The 16,913-nt window shown below is 44.3% G+C and overlaps 1 protein-coding gene across 5 annotated transcripts in view; it reads left to right on the top strand.

Annotated features, from left to right (window-relative positions):
* The window catches only part of PKP4 (plakophilin 4), a 230,072-nt gene extending 223,631 nt beyond the window's left edge, over window positions 1-6,441 (top strand). For 2 of the 5 annotated variants that reach the window (XM_012727815.1, XM_012727813.1), the window contains exons 20-22: window positions 1,883-2,011; window positions 3,684-3,757; window positions 5,048-6,441. In XM_012727815.1, the coding sequence (XP_012583269.1) occupies window positions 1,883-2,011; window positions 3,684-3,757; window positions 5,048-5,296 (452 nt within the window). In that variant the 3' untranslated portion in view covers window positions 5,297-6,441. The remainder of the gene's footprint in view (window positions 1-1,882; window positions 2,012-3,683; window positions 3,758-5,047) is intronic. The other 3 variants (XM_004674629.2, XM_012727818.1, XM_004674632.2) reach the window with 3 other exon arrangements.
* Window positions 6,442-16,913: the final 10,472 nt, after the last annotated feature.

The following is a 16,913-nucleotide window of genomic DNA, read 5'->3' as shown; positions in this document are numbered from 1 at the left end:
AAACAGGGTCCTCTCTGCTTCATCTGTAGGGTCCTAGCCTGAGAGGCCTTCATCTGCACCCTCATCTTCCTCCTTGACAGTTAAGACTCCACCCTGCAGCCCAGTGGCCACAGCTACTGCAATCAGGCCCAGCCTGCAGGTGACTTTGCGGCTCTCCCTTTGACTTTAAGTTGGGAGCCATGGCAGCCTCACTCCTGCTTGTGGTGGTATTTAAGTTGGTAGAACGTGTTTTGTAACTCAGACTAAAAATTTTTGCATCAAGCCAAGTCACTCTTACATTGAATGTTTAACGAAATGAAAACAGGAAAAGTAGTGATTACCTGTTTTTATCTGGCCTTAAACCTTCCATTGTGACATTAAACATCATCTGTTGCATAAATGTAAATGTTATCTGCTGTCAGTTTTATTTCTCATGTGGACAGAGGTGGCCAGAAAGACCATATATTGGTCTATCTGCACGAGGAAGTTTTAAAATCATCTGTGCCTTGTGAATATGGTGCATGTTTATGTCTTGGTCTTTAAATTATGTGTTATTTTCTTCAAAAAGGCCTGTGTTTGGTTTTTAGCTTCCTTGCTGAGAGCACAGGTATTTCCCGAGGCTGTCTTTTATGAAATGCTCCAAGTCCTTTAGGGACTTAGGGATAAGTGTGCCAGGGAGTGAGAGCCAGGGTTCCTTAACTAAAGGCATATATCCAGTCAAAAGAGTGACACACACAGATTAAGACATAGTTACTAAGTAATGTGCTTGTTTTGAGAGCCTCTTATGTATACGTATGTGCTGGTGAGCCCTGTCCAAGCACCTCAGTACATACTGGGTTCCAGTCAGAGCTGGGACGCACCTCACACTTGCTTCCCCAGTTACTCTCAGGCCTCGTAATTCCTCAGTGCAAGTATGGTGTTATCTGATGGGCACATCTGATGCCTTACTAATGTCATTCTGAAAAGCAAGCAGCTATGTTCTGGGTCAAACAACCTTCTAGAAAGTAACACATAGACACCGCCCTTGCATGCCCACCTTTTTTTTTTTTTTAACAGAGTAACCACCCATAGGAGTGAAGTGACTTCTTGGGGAAATAGTTCAATGTTAGTCTTTCTCAGGAAGCGTCAATGTGAGCAAAACCACTGGTATAGGGCCTGGGTGCTTTGAGTTCAAGGGAATCAAAAGTGGCTACTTTTACTAAGCATTAATTTACATGCAAGCAAGATTTATTTTTTAAAGAGCAAAGGGGGAAAAATCATTGTGCTGTTTTCCTTTTGTGCAAAAATGCCCATAAGGTACCCCTTGGATAGACTGTTAATATTAAGTGTTTGACTCACACAGGGATTTGAAAAGTGGTGGGCCTTGGTGAGGCCAGGCTTACTGAATTTACTTAATGTCCCTGTCAGCCGAGCCCCATAAAAAGAGCTATAGAGTTTATAGGCTGGGCGCTCTTGTGCAAACATATTCAGAGATACAGATTATCTTTGAAATAATTAGAAATCAAAACATGCCATAAAACATCTATTTACTGAGGCACTCCAGATAATAATAGGGGGTGTTTTACAAGCAGCTGAACTGAGAAGTGAAGTAGCAAACATTACTCTTGCATGGCTTATAAGCTTTTAACCACTCACTCAAATTTCAAAAGCCTAATCAAGTCACTGAGACCAGCATGATCTCTGTGCTGGACCCTTCTAGGCCTGCAGCCTGTGCTCAGGTAGCTCTCCAGTGGGCTCAGGTATGGCTGGCACTTAGGGCTGGCTTCTCGCTCTCCAGGTCCCAGTTCAGCCCAGCTGCATGGCACTTGTAATTACTGACCTTTGCTTTTCCAGAGACACTTACGATCTGCTTTCTCTTTCTCCTCTCCCTCTCTCTGCCTCCTCCCTGTGCCCCTCCTTTTAGTCGGCAGCACCTCTTCCTCACCAGCACTGTTAGGCATCAGAGACCCTCGCTCTGAATACGATAGGACCCAGCCACCTATGCAGTATTACAATAGCCAAGGGGATGCCACACATAAAGGCCTGTACCCTGGTAAGATGCCAGTTGGGTGTGTGATGTGGTGTCTCAAAAGGTTGTGTGTTCTGGGGCAGGAGATCAGTGGCCTGGGAAGTAGCCCTTGCCTGCATTGTGATAGTCCCCCAGCAGTGAACCTTGTGCCAGTTTGTCCCTTTCCTGCCTTGGAGGCCATTGCTTTAGCTATTTATTTTAAGCAGAACAAGCTAAAGTAACAATGTCGTGGCCACAAATAAAAAGATCAGCTACTCCAGTGCAAATGCTTTCTGGCCACCACCCGCAGTGCAGTCCGTCTGCTCTGCTCTCTCCCTCCCCAGGCAGATTTCTCTGTGTGCACAGCGCTTCCCACCCCTGGGCGTTGTGGCTTTGCAGAGTCTCCGAGCCTCGCTCACCTCTTAAATTCAGACGTGAAACTGAAGATCAGTTTCACTTACATTTTATGGAAAAGAGTTTGAATAGCAAAATGTGTCATATGCTTCTCCTCAGAGTGATTATTTATTAAGAGTAACAAAAATAATGTTGTAGAGTATTAATTTCTCATGTCCTATGCAGAAAATTATATATAATGTTTTAAATACCAAGATTGCACATTATCCCCGTTCTCAACTATAAGCTATAAATTATAGCTAAAGATTTCAAATAAGGCTGTGTGAGCTACCCAAAAAAAGGTACTCTCTCCTCAAAAACCTATTTATTAAAAAGAAATAAATAAAACCTGGTGGCAACTTAACAACTGCTGGGAGAGCATTCTCAGTTGTGCTGTTGTCTTTGAAATTGTGATTTCACAGGACTGTTTACTAATCGACTATTGTTACTATGGCAATTAATAGCTCAGAAAATTGCAGATGCTACATTTCAAACACCAAGCTCTTTGCAGAGAAAATACACATACAAACTGAAGTGCACTGTTGCTTCAGATTTGCAGCAGCCTGCTTTATTTTAAAGATGGTCTCCTTAGCATGCCTGCCCGTCTGTGTCTTCTCTGCTTGCTTCAGTAAACTAATTTACCACAGTATTTTTATTTTCTTCATTGAAAAATAAAAATCTCAGCTCGCCTTAACAGTAATAGAAGGGTAACCAATGAGATCTTCAGGAATCTGTTGTGGACTCTTGAGGACCGTCATCTGATTGCCAGGTTCTTTCTGTTGAAAATACGGACTTAAAGATGGCAGGCAAAGGCTGTGCCTCCATGTGGCTGCGCTGCTTAGGTCAGGCCTCTGCCTGCTCTTCCTAGAGCCTGTGATTGTGGATCACAGCTGTTCTCGTTCCCTCCCCGCAGCTGACCCAGTGCTCTGCTCTGAGCCCTGGAAAGGCAACATTGCTCAGCTCAGGGAGCAGGACTGCTGTTCACGGCCCGCCAGGGAAGTCTTTACCAGTGTGAATGCTCGCCACAGTGAGCAAACTTGAGAAGGTAGCCTTTTTGGAGGGCTTTGCTTTGACACTGCTTTTGGTGAAACACCCCCATGCTCTATTTTTGCCGTATTCATTAGCCTCTCACAGACCTGGAGGGAGCAGCCACTGAACTAGCTCCAGGGCACCCAGGCTGCTGATAGTCCTGCTCTGCGCTGGCCCCAGGGAAGAAGGCCTGGTCGGGGCTGCCAACGCAGCAGCCCTAGGCAGGGAGCCCACACAGCCTGCTAACCCACAGTTGTGAACACTAGTTTTAATTTCGTAAAATATTTTCTTTCAGGCTCCAGCAAACCTTCACCAATTTACATCAGTTCCTATTCCTCACCAGCAAGAGAACAAAATAGACGGCTACAGGTGAATTTACAATGTCATTTTTACAGAAGGTTGATTAACAGGGATCCACAGTGAGTGGTCCACGCCAGTTGACTTACCAGAGCTGGACCAACTCAGCAGGGGCTAAAGAGCTTTCCCAGGGGGCTTTTCACGCCTCAGAAGCTCTTGGGGACTCAAACAAATCACTTCCAAAGTTGCTTCATGTCTTCAGCTGTGGGAGTTGATCTTGCTGAGCCCACCATGGCACTGTGAGAACCAGCTGAAAATCTTCCAGTTCATGCTCTCTGCCCAACAATGTCTTTTTCCCACTCTTTTTTTTTTTCTTTTGTATTAATCAATCTCTAAAATCTCTTCTATCTGGGTAGGAAAAGGTTCAAAAATATATTAACCTGTCATCTCCTTTTTTTTGTTTTGTATTGTTTTGTATCCCTTTTATTATCTTTATGTCTCTCTGTCCTTCCAGGGCTCCAAGGTTTGAAAACACTTGAGTCCATAGCCAGGTCCCCACTTGTCTCAGCCCTGCTGAGGGAGGGGGTCCCCAGATCAGTTTCAGGTATTCTGAGGCTAGGTCATCAGAGCTCACCTCTTACCTTCCAATAATGCGTGAGCAAACTCACCTCTATCCTGAATGCTCTGAGACCTCTCTCCATGGCATCATCTTTTTTCTGCAGATGCAAGATAAGGAATTTCCCACATTACTCCTAGTTGATGCTATAGATTTTTATTTAGAAAAAGAGCCTCAGAATCATGAACGTAACTTAAAAAGAGAATTTAGCGCTGAAATTCTTATATACTAGAATGTATTTAATTTCAGAACATGATGTTAATAGCTAGGTTGTAAATGCGTTACACCTCACTAAGTGGAGGGATTGGGGCATGATCAAGAAGAAAGAGACATAAGAACAAAAGAGTTGTTTTCCAGACACATTTGAAAAAATAAATAACACCAGAGGAAAAACAGCACAGAAGGAAGTGGGGGCAAGGTGCCCTGTGTCGATGCCCACATGTGCCTCCACTGGCTTCCTTCCAGAAGGGTGTATCATCCCTGGCTTGGGAAGTCTTACCCCGTAGAGTTATAATTGCTTGTGTGTCTTCTAGAGGCCTTAGGACTTGAGCAAACTCAGCCTACCCACCTGTAGACATAATTTGAAGTACTTTGAGTCTACTAGCTGACCTACTGTGTGCACCAGAAACAACTCTGACCCAAAGTTAAAATTATTGCGTAGGAGGCAGGAAGCCCACATTAATTTTCCTTAAACATGTATTACCAAAAATTGCTTTAATTTACTTGCCTTTTCATTTTGTCAACAGCATCAACAGCTGTATTATAGTCAAGATGACTCCAACAGAAAGAACTTTGATGCCTACAGATTGTATTTGCAGTCTCCTCATAGCTATGAAGATCCTTATTTTGATGATCGAGTGCACTTTCCAGCTTCTACTGATTACTCCACACAGTATGGACTGAAATCAACCACAAATTATGTCGACTTTTATTCCACTAAACGACCTTCTTACAGAGCAGAGCAGTATCCAGGGTCCCCGGACTCATGGGTGTAGCATCGACAGGCTCGGTAGAGGAACTCTTTCTTTCTAACCTTGTTTGGTTTGAGATGAAAAGTCTGTCTTGCTGACTTGGAGATGAAATGTGAAAGTGAAATGGAAGGGATGAGTGGAGAGCATATTTTTTTTTTCTTTTTTGATGAATTATCAGGGAAGTGAGGAAACCTTTGGGATAGAGGACTTTCTGAACTCTATTTAGGTGTTAGGTCTAATTTCTTGTAGATTCCATAGTCTGGTGAAGGTGTGGGTAATGTGATGAGAGTTTTGAGAAGTGGATGAAATGAGAGGGGGGTGTGTAGGTCAAATCAAACTAAAGATGATTTTTTTAATGTGAATAAAGTTATGTTCTGATAGTTTGTACAGAAAAAATAAAATGGATGCCCTTCATGTCTATTGCTATTACTAAATGTCAAGATTGTATGCTATTATGTCTTGTAAATTTCTTTTGTTGGTGTAAATATGGAAATGCCACATTGGTTAAGTGCCATCATTTGTAATGCAGTGTGTCATTTGAAAAGAGAGTTGAAGAAACTGACAGCTTAAAAAGACAAATGGGAAACCCAAGGAATTGTTAGCAATTTAAAACAAACTACAACATCCTTTGTTTTCAAAATAAATAGTGTACCTTCGAAGCACAAAGTTGAATCTGATATAGCAGCGCCATGCCCATTCCCTGCCTCTTTCATAGGACACTTCACTGCCATTTTCTATGCACATAAAAGAAAAATAAATGTGGAAATTTCATCCTTGGAATCTGTACCCTGTCCTTTCTTATTTTCTGTGTGTAATATGGAAAAACAGATTTACAAAATGCAAATCTAATTGTGTGCTATAATAGCTTAGCTATATCCAGCTATTTTCAAATTTTCCTAATTTTATAGTTAATATTCTTTGTGAGATGGACCATACCAAAGAATGCAGCTGTGAACCTTCTCCTCTTTATCTATCATAGTATTTTATTGTCCAGGGATCCATTTTGAATCTGATGCATATTGAAGTTTATCTTGTGTTTCTCAGATCGCTGTGAATATTTACTGCTACTTTAAACCTAAGAGAAGTTACAGCTGGCAGCCCAGCCCTGACTAGACTGACAAAAATTCATTTTCCATCTTTTTTAAGAATTCAACTACATAGGAACAATGTTTGAGCACTTCATGTTTGTCATCATTGTAATAAACCAAAACAAAATCTAAATGGTTATTTTGCTGAGTAATTCCACAAGGCACATTAATTCCTGGATTAGAGGCAGGGCGGGGCAGGATCCCCGTTATATCAGGCAGCATTACTGGAAGCTTTTGTTCATCTGTGGAGGAAAGGGGCACCCGCCCAGGAGATCCAAAGTCTGAAGCCTTCCCACATCTTGTGGCTTGTCCTTATGCCCAGTTCCTGAAACAGAAACAACACATATGGCAAGCCAGAATGAAAACTGTTGACTTTTAAAATTCCACAGGTCAAAATGTGTGCTTATATTTGTAAGTATATGGAAGAAGACCCAAAAGAAATGTGCTTTCCTTTGTTGAACTGATGACAGCCCAAGATTGGGATCCAAAATGAAGTGGAAATATGAAAGACTGGGATCCAAAAATGAAGTGGAATAAGCACAAACAGTCAAACTCTGCCAGTGGGGAGCCTTTCTGATGTGCAAGTGCACCTGAAATGGCACCTGAGCCAGCTGCCAGTCAGACTGTCCGGGTGCCACACCCCTGGCAGAGTTAGGAAACAGCCATCTTTAGAAGACAGGTTGTCAGATTTCCTGAAAAACTGTCATCAGGACTTGAGAGATATCAGGTCTGTATTTGAGATTTGAATAACTGACTTCTTGAGCTTCTTATAAGGCCCTCTCTCGAGCTAAGACGACAAAGAAATCTGCAGCTGACCTGAGTCAATTGACAGTAACTTGCTTTCAGTGACCTCCCTGGTCTTTAGAGTAACTTAGTCCACCTAGCTCTCCAGCTTTGACAGGCAGCATTCCAAACCCTGATCCAAATTTTAGTTACAAAGAATTCACTTAGGCCTTCAGCCAGACTTCCATGGGGCTAGAAAGAGGCCCAAGGCAAGGTCTGGGCCAATCAGATACCTACAAGGCTCCTCCCATGTGAAGGGAGAAAGGAAACTGCGTCACTGACCAAAAAGCTGAGCCACACTCCAAGATTTAAGAATAAACATGCTCTACTAATACAAAGTGACTTTTCACTAATAATACACTGTAGAGTAAATGAATTAATCAGGCGTTTTACACCATTTGCCTGTGGCTATCCCCTGTAGCCTTGATCTTGTACAGAAGGCACTTGGGAGTGGGGCTTGGGGCACGTGAACATGATTGTGGACACCTGAGTATGGTGCGAGTGCAGGTACAAGTGTGCACAGCTGAGCTTAGAGGTGCTAAAAGCAGCGGCTGCAGCAGTGCAAGGACAGGTGGCATGACGACAGCAGAGGTGAGGTGTCACGAGAGTGAGAACACAGGAGAGCCATGAGTAAGAGGACAAAGGTTCACTGTGTGCCCCCGGCCCCCTACCCGCACCTGCCTCCCAGCGTGTCTGTGTATGTGGTTCGCTGAGAGCATTAAAGCCTGAACAATCCACCGAGAGCTCTGGGTCTCTGCCTGCCCCAATTGACAGTGACCTGTCCTGTGCTAGCAGGCGCTGCACATGTCCAAGCCAACACTTAGAGTCTGTGGTTCTCAGCCCAGGGCCAGATCCAGCCCACACCCACCAAGCCTAAAAATCAGGCCTGAACTGAGACAAGCCTGGGAGCTAGAAAAGAGGGTCTACGCCCTGACTGCTCTTTTGCACCACATGGGCAATTTTACAACGTGCTCGTCCCGTCCAACCAGCTGAAGCACAGGTGGGTGTAGGCATCGGTATTCTTGAAAATTTTCCTAGGTGACTGCAACATGCAATGAATGGGAGAAACACTTGGACGCATACCTTCCGCCTCTTCTGCTTCATAATCTGAAAAGTTAATGATTGGAATTTGGAGTCTTCCTGGAAGAGAGTGATGGTGCTTTGAAGTGGTGTATTGAGATCTTCAAGTCAGACTGTCACAGGTAAAGTTTATCTTGCCAGAGTTTGTTTTCTCAGTGTCCACTTGTTTAAAGTTTGCCCTTTGAAAGGTTTAGGAAAAAGACCACATTTGCAAACCGATCATAGGTCTAAGGCATACAGCAGGGAGGGAGAAGGGTCAGAACAGGAGGGAAGGACACAAGGGACTGTGGTGATGGATCATGGGTGCTGCAGTAGTGGGAGAAACATGGGGACTACACCCAAGGAGGAAGGCAAACACTACCCAAAAGTGAACAACCATGTAAGAAAGTAAATTTAATAGTAAAAAGTAAATTTTGTTCTTCGAAGCCCCCAGACATTTCAGGAGAGCCAGAAATGATGATGCAATAGACGCATCTCTCTCCCGGTTCCCATTCCCCAGGCCTGTGTCCAGTCGTCACATGATTTCTGAGTTATGCGGTAGAATGGTGAAACCCTCGTGGTTGTTGGACATGCACAGTCTGCTGCAAGTACCATTGCATTCCCACTCAGCCCTCATAGCAGATGTGTTACAGAGCAAGGAAAGGGACACCCCTAAACCCCCAAATCTGTCTGCCCTAAATAAATTCTGCCATCTGCTGCACCAAGACAAAACATGTGAAACTTCTAATGGAAAGGAATTTTAATACAATTAGTGTGCAATACAGAAAAGACAAAGAACATAGTTTCCAAATCAAACACCCAAAGTTACCTAACCCCTTGTGGGTAAAAGTCCATCCAAAAGGGATTGGCCCAATGCAAGGCCTGAAAGCCAGCCAAAAGTCCAAAGCACCTGGGGGCAGGGAGGGACCCATGGAAAAGGGTCAGAAATGACCAGGCAAATCTGAGAAGAGCAAAATCAAAACTGAGATCAAAGCTGCCTTGTTAATCATCCCATGGGTCTGTCACGCACATCTGTTTCAACCACATCTTGTTTCTTAGTCCAGGGCTAAAAAACAAGAGCCACTTCACAGGTCTCTGCTCCCAGTGCCTCCCTCAGGTCTCCAGGTTCCATTGCGCTTCCACCCTTCTCCGCCTCTCCAGATTCTTCTCCTCCCTGCTCAGCTCCACCCTCTTTTGGGTGGGGCAGGGAACCAGGAACCTCCCCTTTCCTGGGGACCACCCTGTTACAGATATAAATCCCTACGAATTTTCCACTTAACAGATCCTGATGCAAACCTGGAAACTTAAATGTATGTTATCAGGTTTTTTCCACCTCCGGCCATTAGCATTAGTGATTGACACCTGTGGTCTCACAGGAGCCTTATGGCTGCGCCAGGAGCGTGTTGTGGGCATGCGCAGTGAGCCGGAGGCTGAGCAGATTCGGAGGATGCCCGAAGATGAACAGAAGGAGGACAGCAGAGGCGGGAGGGACAGAGCACCAAGTTGCAGAGTGCAGTGGAGAGCAGAGGAGAGAAGGCAAAGGCCAGAGAGCACAGAAAGAGTAGAAGGTGGGGGAGTGGGAGTAGGAGGCTTACCAACCTCCTGGCCACTAGGCCCTCCTGCCTGCCCTGTGCCTTGTCGCCTCACTACAAAGGGTATAGAAAGAGCATTGAAAGCCTAAAATAGCCACCGAGGGCTCCAGGACTCCCTTTACTGTCTGCCCGGTTCATAGAAAATCTGCTCTGTGCCCTGCTGGTGCTACATTTGCTAAAGATGTATCAGCCGAGTTGCTTCAGGATCTGGTAAGTGGAATATCAGTACATTAAGTGGCTGAGGCAGGGTTGGTTAGCAAAAGAATCTATGCAGGCTACCCTGCTAATGTTTTTGAATTCCAACCGAGTTATTATTTACTGAAATATTTGAATCACTTTCTTAAATTTGCCAAAAGAAGTGCTATTGCCACTCTAGCAGAAAAGGCCATTTTGTGCCACAAATAAAGCATAATCATAAAAGTGAGCATTTATTAAACATACACATCTTCACAGACTGCCAAAATTCATCTTGTTTACCACACTGGTATTACACAGACCAAATTTGGGACACTTGAGTGTTGATCATTCCAGCGTGTGTGATGGTTTACATTGGCCAGGAAGTCCTCTTCAGAGAATCCAAGAGCCATGTCTATGAATATAGACCCATTAAAACAAAGTCTGCCAGGGGGTAACCTTGTTTGGGGCTACCACAAAACCTCTGGAGGATTATTTATGCAAATCCATTAGATGCTGGTTTTATTCTGTAACAGGGTGGTCCCCAGGGAAAGGGGAGGTTCCAGGCTCCAGCCCCATCCAAGGAAAGCTGAACTTGAGCAGGGAGGAGAAAAAGCTGGAGAGGAGACAAGAAAGATTGGAGCAGAGTAGAGGGCCAGAAGGAGACCTGCAGGAGGCACGTGGAACGGAGAGAATTGTGAAGAAGCTGCACTGGCTTCTTGATCCCGGACTGGCTGAAGTGGATGTGGGTGAGAGACCCATGGAGAGGTTAACAATAGCAGCTTTGATCTCAGTTTTGATTATGCTCTTTTCCTTCCAGGACTCTTTTCTAGGGGTTCCCATAGAAAGGTGCTTTAGATTTGCGGCAGGCTTTCGGGTCTCAGTGGCCCCCATGTTTGACCCATGAGGGGTCAAATTCCAGTGCTTGATTTAGAAACTTTATGCTTTCTCTTTTCTATATTGCACACTAATTGTATTAAATTTGCTTTCCATTTGATGTCATCTTTTTGGAGTTTGGGGTCCTTGGGTTCACTCTGGGAAAGGTTTCACCAGAGCTCCCCTTTCAGCAGCACACAGCGAGATTCTCCACGAGACAAGAGACTCAGTTATATTTAAAAAGTAGGTTTATTAGAAAGACGGGAGAGGAAAAGACACTTGCATAGGCACAAGTGGGCAGAAAGAGCTGCCCCTTAAGGGACAGGTTTGCAGAGAGAGAAAGACCTGCATGGTTGCAGGCAGGCAGCCTTAGGAGAGCAACCTCCCCTGAGGGAGGTCAGTGCAGAGAAGTTCTGGCATGGTCATGGGCAGGCAGGAGGCTGCTGCCCTGCAGAGGGAGAGGGTGGGTGGAAAGAAGCACCTGCATAGGCACAGGCGGGCAGAGGAGTGGCTGCCCTGTGCTGGTGGAGAGACTGCCTTGATATAGGCAGCTTCTCTTTGGGAGGGACTCACTTCTTGTGAGCCTAGGCTTCTTGGCTTTGAATAGAATCTGAAAGTGATCCTGATGAACTTCCTCTCCTTATCCTTAACTTTTACTTTTGGGTCTGAGCTTCAGGCACAGCCCCCAACTGTGTGATCTGCTGGGACCTCCTGCAGACATTGGAACATCCCAGCATTCATCTGTCTGGCATCCATGTATCCCGGCATGGGCTTTGGTGCCTGAGGACCTTGATTTTATGGCGGTGTCATTGCTTCACTAGCCCCTTCTACCTAGCCCCTTTGTGTGAGACTCAGTCTTGTGATGCCTTCCCTGCATTTCTTTCTCCATCACATTGACGATCTTATGCACTAAAGCATGTTTTATCTTGATGCATTGAATGACAGAACCTATGTAGAGGGGCCAAGTTTGGGGGTGCCAGCAAAAAATACAAGCAAAAAATATTTGTAAACTTGGCCATTGTCAAGTACACTTACTAGATATTTTTCCCACTTAATAGATTTTTAAAAGATTTCTATTTATTTATGCATACAGTACTGGGGTACAGGCCAGAGGTGCAGGGACAGTGAAAGGATTCACCAAAGCTGAGTGGGGAGCAGAACAGGCTGACTGATGAAGTACACTGCTGAGGGACCAGCAGGTGGGTCAGGAGAGGTCTGCTGACCACGTGGATCACCTCCAGGGCAGGAATAGAACTCATGTTGAAGTGGCTTTAGCTTAGTGCTGTGCTTTAACCTGCTGTGCCACCAGGGAGGGCCTTACCTTACTAGATTTAAAAAAAAAAAATGTTTATAATAGCATTACTCATAATAACTAAAAATACAGAATAACCCAGGAATGGATAAACAAATATGTAATGAAACACTGGTCAGCAATGAAAATAAATGCATCACTAATATAGTCACATGGATAAATATAAAAAATGTGTTTCTTAAAGGAAACTAAACACAAAATAATACATACTGGATGATTCTCTTTTAAGAACAGGCAAAATCATCTCTGGTGATAGACACCAGAACCATTGTTGCTGGGGGGGGGGGTGAGGGGGAAGTTGACTAGAGAACACTTGGGGATGACTGAAATGTTCTATCTCTTGATTAAGATGACTCTCCACTGGATTCTCCAATGTCTCCTCAATAGGGCTCAGAGAGGGATGATCTTTTACAAATGCCGCACTTTGTGGCACTTGGATCCCTCCTGAGACAAGGGCATGGGTGATGCCTATGACTCACTGCACATCTCCACCAAGCAGTTTCCTTTCCTTACTTGGGGATGACTGAAATGTTCTATCTCTTGATTAAGATGGCTCTTTCACAGTTTATCAAAACTTATAGAAATGTACATATAATATCTATACATTTCATCATGCAAAAATTAATACAATAGAAAAAAACTCTTGTTTCTAAGTTCACTAAAGGACTATGTGACGGCATTGGTGGATACTTAATCTTATGACTTAGAAACAAATTTATGATTCTAGTCTTCACGGAATTGAGAAAAAACAAATTTATGTATTTCAAACCTTTCAAAACATCCACTGAGAGTGGTATTTCACACAAAAGATTATTGCACAAAATTATTTGTAGTTATATACACAAGTCTATTTAAAAGCTGACAGCTTATAAAAGTTAAATTTAAACAATTCTAGAAGGTTTATGTACTTGAAAAGCACTATATGGGAATATCTCTTTGAATGAGCTGTGATTGTATAGATTTACATGTGTGTTGACAAGAAAGTAAGTTGAAAAGTAAATCTCAGGCTCATGTTGAAATGTTGCCGAGAAACAGAAGTGTATCTTTTACCTAGTGATCCAAAAAGATGTGTAAATACCTTACCCACCTGGTGCTACCCAAGCCTCAGGGAAGGAGTCAAGTTGAGAAGCCTTTTCAGCAAAGTATCAGCAAAGGTGTTACCAGAAAAATGGGCCAGTGAAATCAAAGAGGCGCTAATAGTGTTTTTAAAACTCTACAATTACAGGGCAGACACTAAATTCAAAAAAGATCTTTAGCTTTTGCTATAGGTCAAGAAAATCCTTGCTGGAAAGGAAGTGAACAGTCTTACTCTTAATTAGGGTACAGCCCGGGAGGGAGTTGGAGGAAAGCAACGGACACAAACCATGCTTGGGCTTGCACAGGGTTATTTCCTGTTCCAGACAGCTGCCCTTGGCTGGCCTGTGTCAGGAGCTGGCCTGGGCCTCAACTGTGTGCCGCCATAGACTGCCACCTGCTTAGAAGGCTGCTTCTTAGCTAGTCCTTGTCCACTCTACCTCACTTTAATAACACTTACTTTGGTCTCCATGTTGACTTTTGATCTCATCCTTGTGATAGTGATTTGTTGTTATTCATGCATGTGACAGCTTGACTGGACCTGCTGTCTTTGTGAACGCACTTACTCAGGGCAATCTTTACAGGCTGCAGACACAGGAAATTATTACCAAGCAAATTATGACTTGAATTGTATCTGCCTTAGTGCCTTTCTGTGTTTCTATGTCAGCAGATTTGCTGGAAGCAGCTGCCCTGTTCCCTCAGAGACTGTGCCGATTGCTGTTGCCTAATTCTAACTTAAAATCACTAAAAAGCATTTTGTGATGTCATAGTTGTTTGCATGAGCTGTAGCTAGTTCTTCCATTATTACATCCCTATCCAGTAGTTGAGGAAATTTTGATAAAGACTTAGTAGCACTACATGAGCTACTTCACCCTCCATTCATGACTCCAAAGCTGACCAGCAGCTCTATCTTATAAAATAAACACTGCTTGTGCTGGGTCAAAGGTGTAAATCTGAGTTTAGTAGGAAAATATCTATTTGTTTACTTCCGAAATAAAGCAACACCCCTGAAATTTGCTTTATTTGCTGGAGATGAACTATAATGAGTATGACTCAGCATAGCTCAAATAAGACTTTTAGCCTTGCTGAGCTGCCATCCACGGACTCAATCTAATGACTTGAGGTAGGATAATGCCTCTGGGGTCTCTTTAGGTTCTTCAGTCAGTGGCTGTTCCAAACCAATCCTCAGGGCCTCACACCCAGGTGTAAGAGTACCTGACCTCTCAGCATGGCCCTCACCTTCATAGCTCCAGCTGGCTGCTTGCGCTACAGCAATCAACTCTTTACTCAATGAGAAAGAAGCTGGGAAAGTGGAATCTGCCTGTTCAGCCTTTTTTAAAAGCTTTTTTGGTATTCTTGGCTTACATTTCATTGGTCATCCCTTCCTATAAAGGAGGCTGGAAAAGTATTTTTTCCCTTGATCCTGTTACAGGGAACCCCCAATGTAAACTGGGTTGCCTGTCTGTGGGTCCTCACCCGCGCGCTTACGATTCAATCATATTACGGACACACTCAATGATGTATTTATTTACAAGGAGAAAGGTAAAGGAATAACCCAGGGAAAGAGGGAGAGAAATACGAGTTAAGCGAGGATATCCTACCAGTTCTGCTGACCTGGACTCCACCAGCACACTGAAAACCAATTGAGAGCCAAAACGATCAGCAGCGAACCACCAGGCCAAGAGAGCCCCTAGAGCCCACATGTCCGGTTTTATGCTAACTTGGCTGCTCAGCTCCGCCCTCAGGTCTCAGCCTGCTTCTCCTTGCTATTGAAGGGATTAGTAGTTTCAGTGTGTGGAGTGGGGCGGAGTCCATGAAACCGGTACCTGTTACCTCCCATTGTTACCTCTACTCATGCAGGGGTTGGTTCTGCAGGTAAGGAAGGTGAAAGCATGAATAAGGAAAGGCTCTCTCAGTCTCCCTACCTCGAATACTGATGATGCTCTGCAGTGATCCCTACAGTTCCTTACTTTGAGGTTGCTTTGAATATAAGCTTCAGGCCAGATACCTGCATTACATTAATTCCATGCTTGGACAGAAGCCATTGCATCCAGCCCTCCTGACATTTAGGAAGATGCCAGCTGGGTGAATTTCTCAAGCTCAGGTTGCCCTAGATGTAAGACTCCCAGTAAGTCAGTTTCAACTTACTGTTCCCTCCTTAGGTTAACTGCAGAAAGCCACAGTAGTCTGTGATCAGGAACCCCACTCTTGCTAGTTTCCAACCCCTGAGGGATAGCACTGGAGGACCAAGAAGGTCTCAGAGGAAGGAACTTGGGTAGATTTCCTGCTAAACAGGGGCAGCCCCCAAAAAGCAGCTCTCTATTCTAGCAAAGTTTCCACAGCCCAAACGGACGAAAGTAATAATAATGGCTTTCCAACCAGTGAGTGACCTCACAGGCAGCTCCCTAAAGACCTGTGGCTCTGTGTGACCCTGACTGGCAAGCCAGCAGTTATGGTAGCAGTAGCCTTCCTCACTCACCCAGGCAAGAGTCGCTTCAACTCTCTGTGTGCCTATAGGGCAGCCCCTGTATGTCGTAGACTCTGTGGGAAACTTGGGGCTAGATGAGGCCATCATGATCCCAAGAACAGTGCCCCTGAGCCCATCAGAGCAAAAAGTGGCCAACAAATCCGTGACGAGCTGTCAAAGAAAACCTCATAAAGTGAAAGGGTCTGCTAAACTTTGGGTTAATTCTAAGCAGAGACATCAGGAATTAAATGAGAATGGCAGCAGGCTAAGAAGAAAACCACTTGAATCCAATCTTGGTGAGGTCAAGTGGGAGAGGCAAAAAAGTAGTAATAGCAAGTTCCCCAAAAGTAGCAAGTTTCCCACACTGGTTTTAGACAAGGATAAACTTCCTAAGAATTCCCCTTTGCTGAGAGTTTATGTGAATATTAAGACTCTAGAGCCGTGCTGAGTGCTTTTACATACATCATGCCATTTATTCTTCACAACAGTCCTAAAACAATATGCAAGGGGGAAGAACATTGTCCTCAGGATGGAGACCAAGTGGCCTACAGTCACATCCATTGGAGTTATAACCACATCCACTGGATTCCAAGGTAGCCCTACCCGCGCCTCCAGCCTTCACATAATTTATGCTAATATCAACCCCAGGGCCCCTGTGCCAGTCAAGATCCTTCTTGTTCCTACTTGCTTCCCCACCAAATTTGGCTTAACGAATACAAACTGGTTTTAATTTACCCTAGCAAAGACAGCCCCGAAAGTGCCTTATTGTTTAAAATCTATTGTGAAGTTTTTCTAAAGAAAACTCTTAAGTGGCCTGTGTGCACTATACTGACTCCAAGCAGAGCGGTGGCAAAGACCTCCTGGAATCAAACAAACCCATCAGAGCCTTCCTAGCTGGCCAACCATGCTCACCTGCTCATCCTGAAGGAGCACCTCAGCTGGGCACATCTGAGGCAGGGATGAGAGGAAAAGGCCAGAGACTGGGCACTTCAGCTTGGAAAGGTAGAGAAGAGCCCAATCCTCTGTCCCAGCTTTTGTAGAGAAAGGACTTTTCTGAATATCTGTGAGCCTATAAAAGGGCAATTATGGGAATCCTGGGAAACACTGAAAGAAACCTTTTATGTTTCTCTTCACTATTTACTTCTCACTCCTCTATACAGCAGAAAAAGGAATCTGCTGAGACCAAGAAAAACAAAGGTAAACTAAGGGCACTCAC

Source organism: Condylura cristata, unplaced genomic scaffold, assembly GCF_000260355.1.
Source record: "Condylura cristata isolate star-nosed mole 26May11 unplaced genomic scaffold, ConCri1.0 scaffold00002, whole genome shotgun sequence".
NCBI classification, from domain to species: Eukaryota; Metazoa; Chordata; class Mammalia; order Eulipotyphla; family Talpidae; genus Condylura; species Condylura cristata.
The sequence above is the reverse complement of the archived record's forward strand: the minus strand, read 5'-3'. Positions and strand labels throughout refer to the sequence as shown.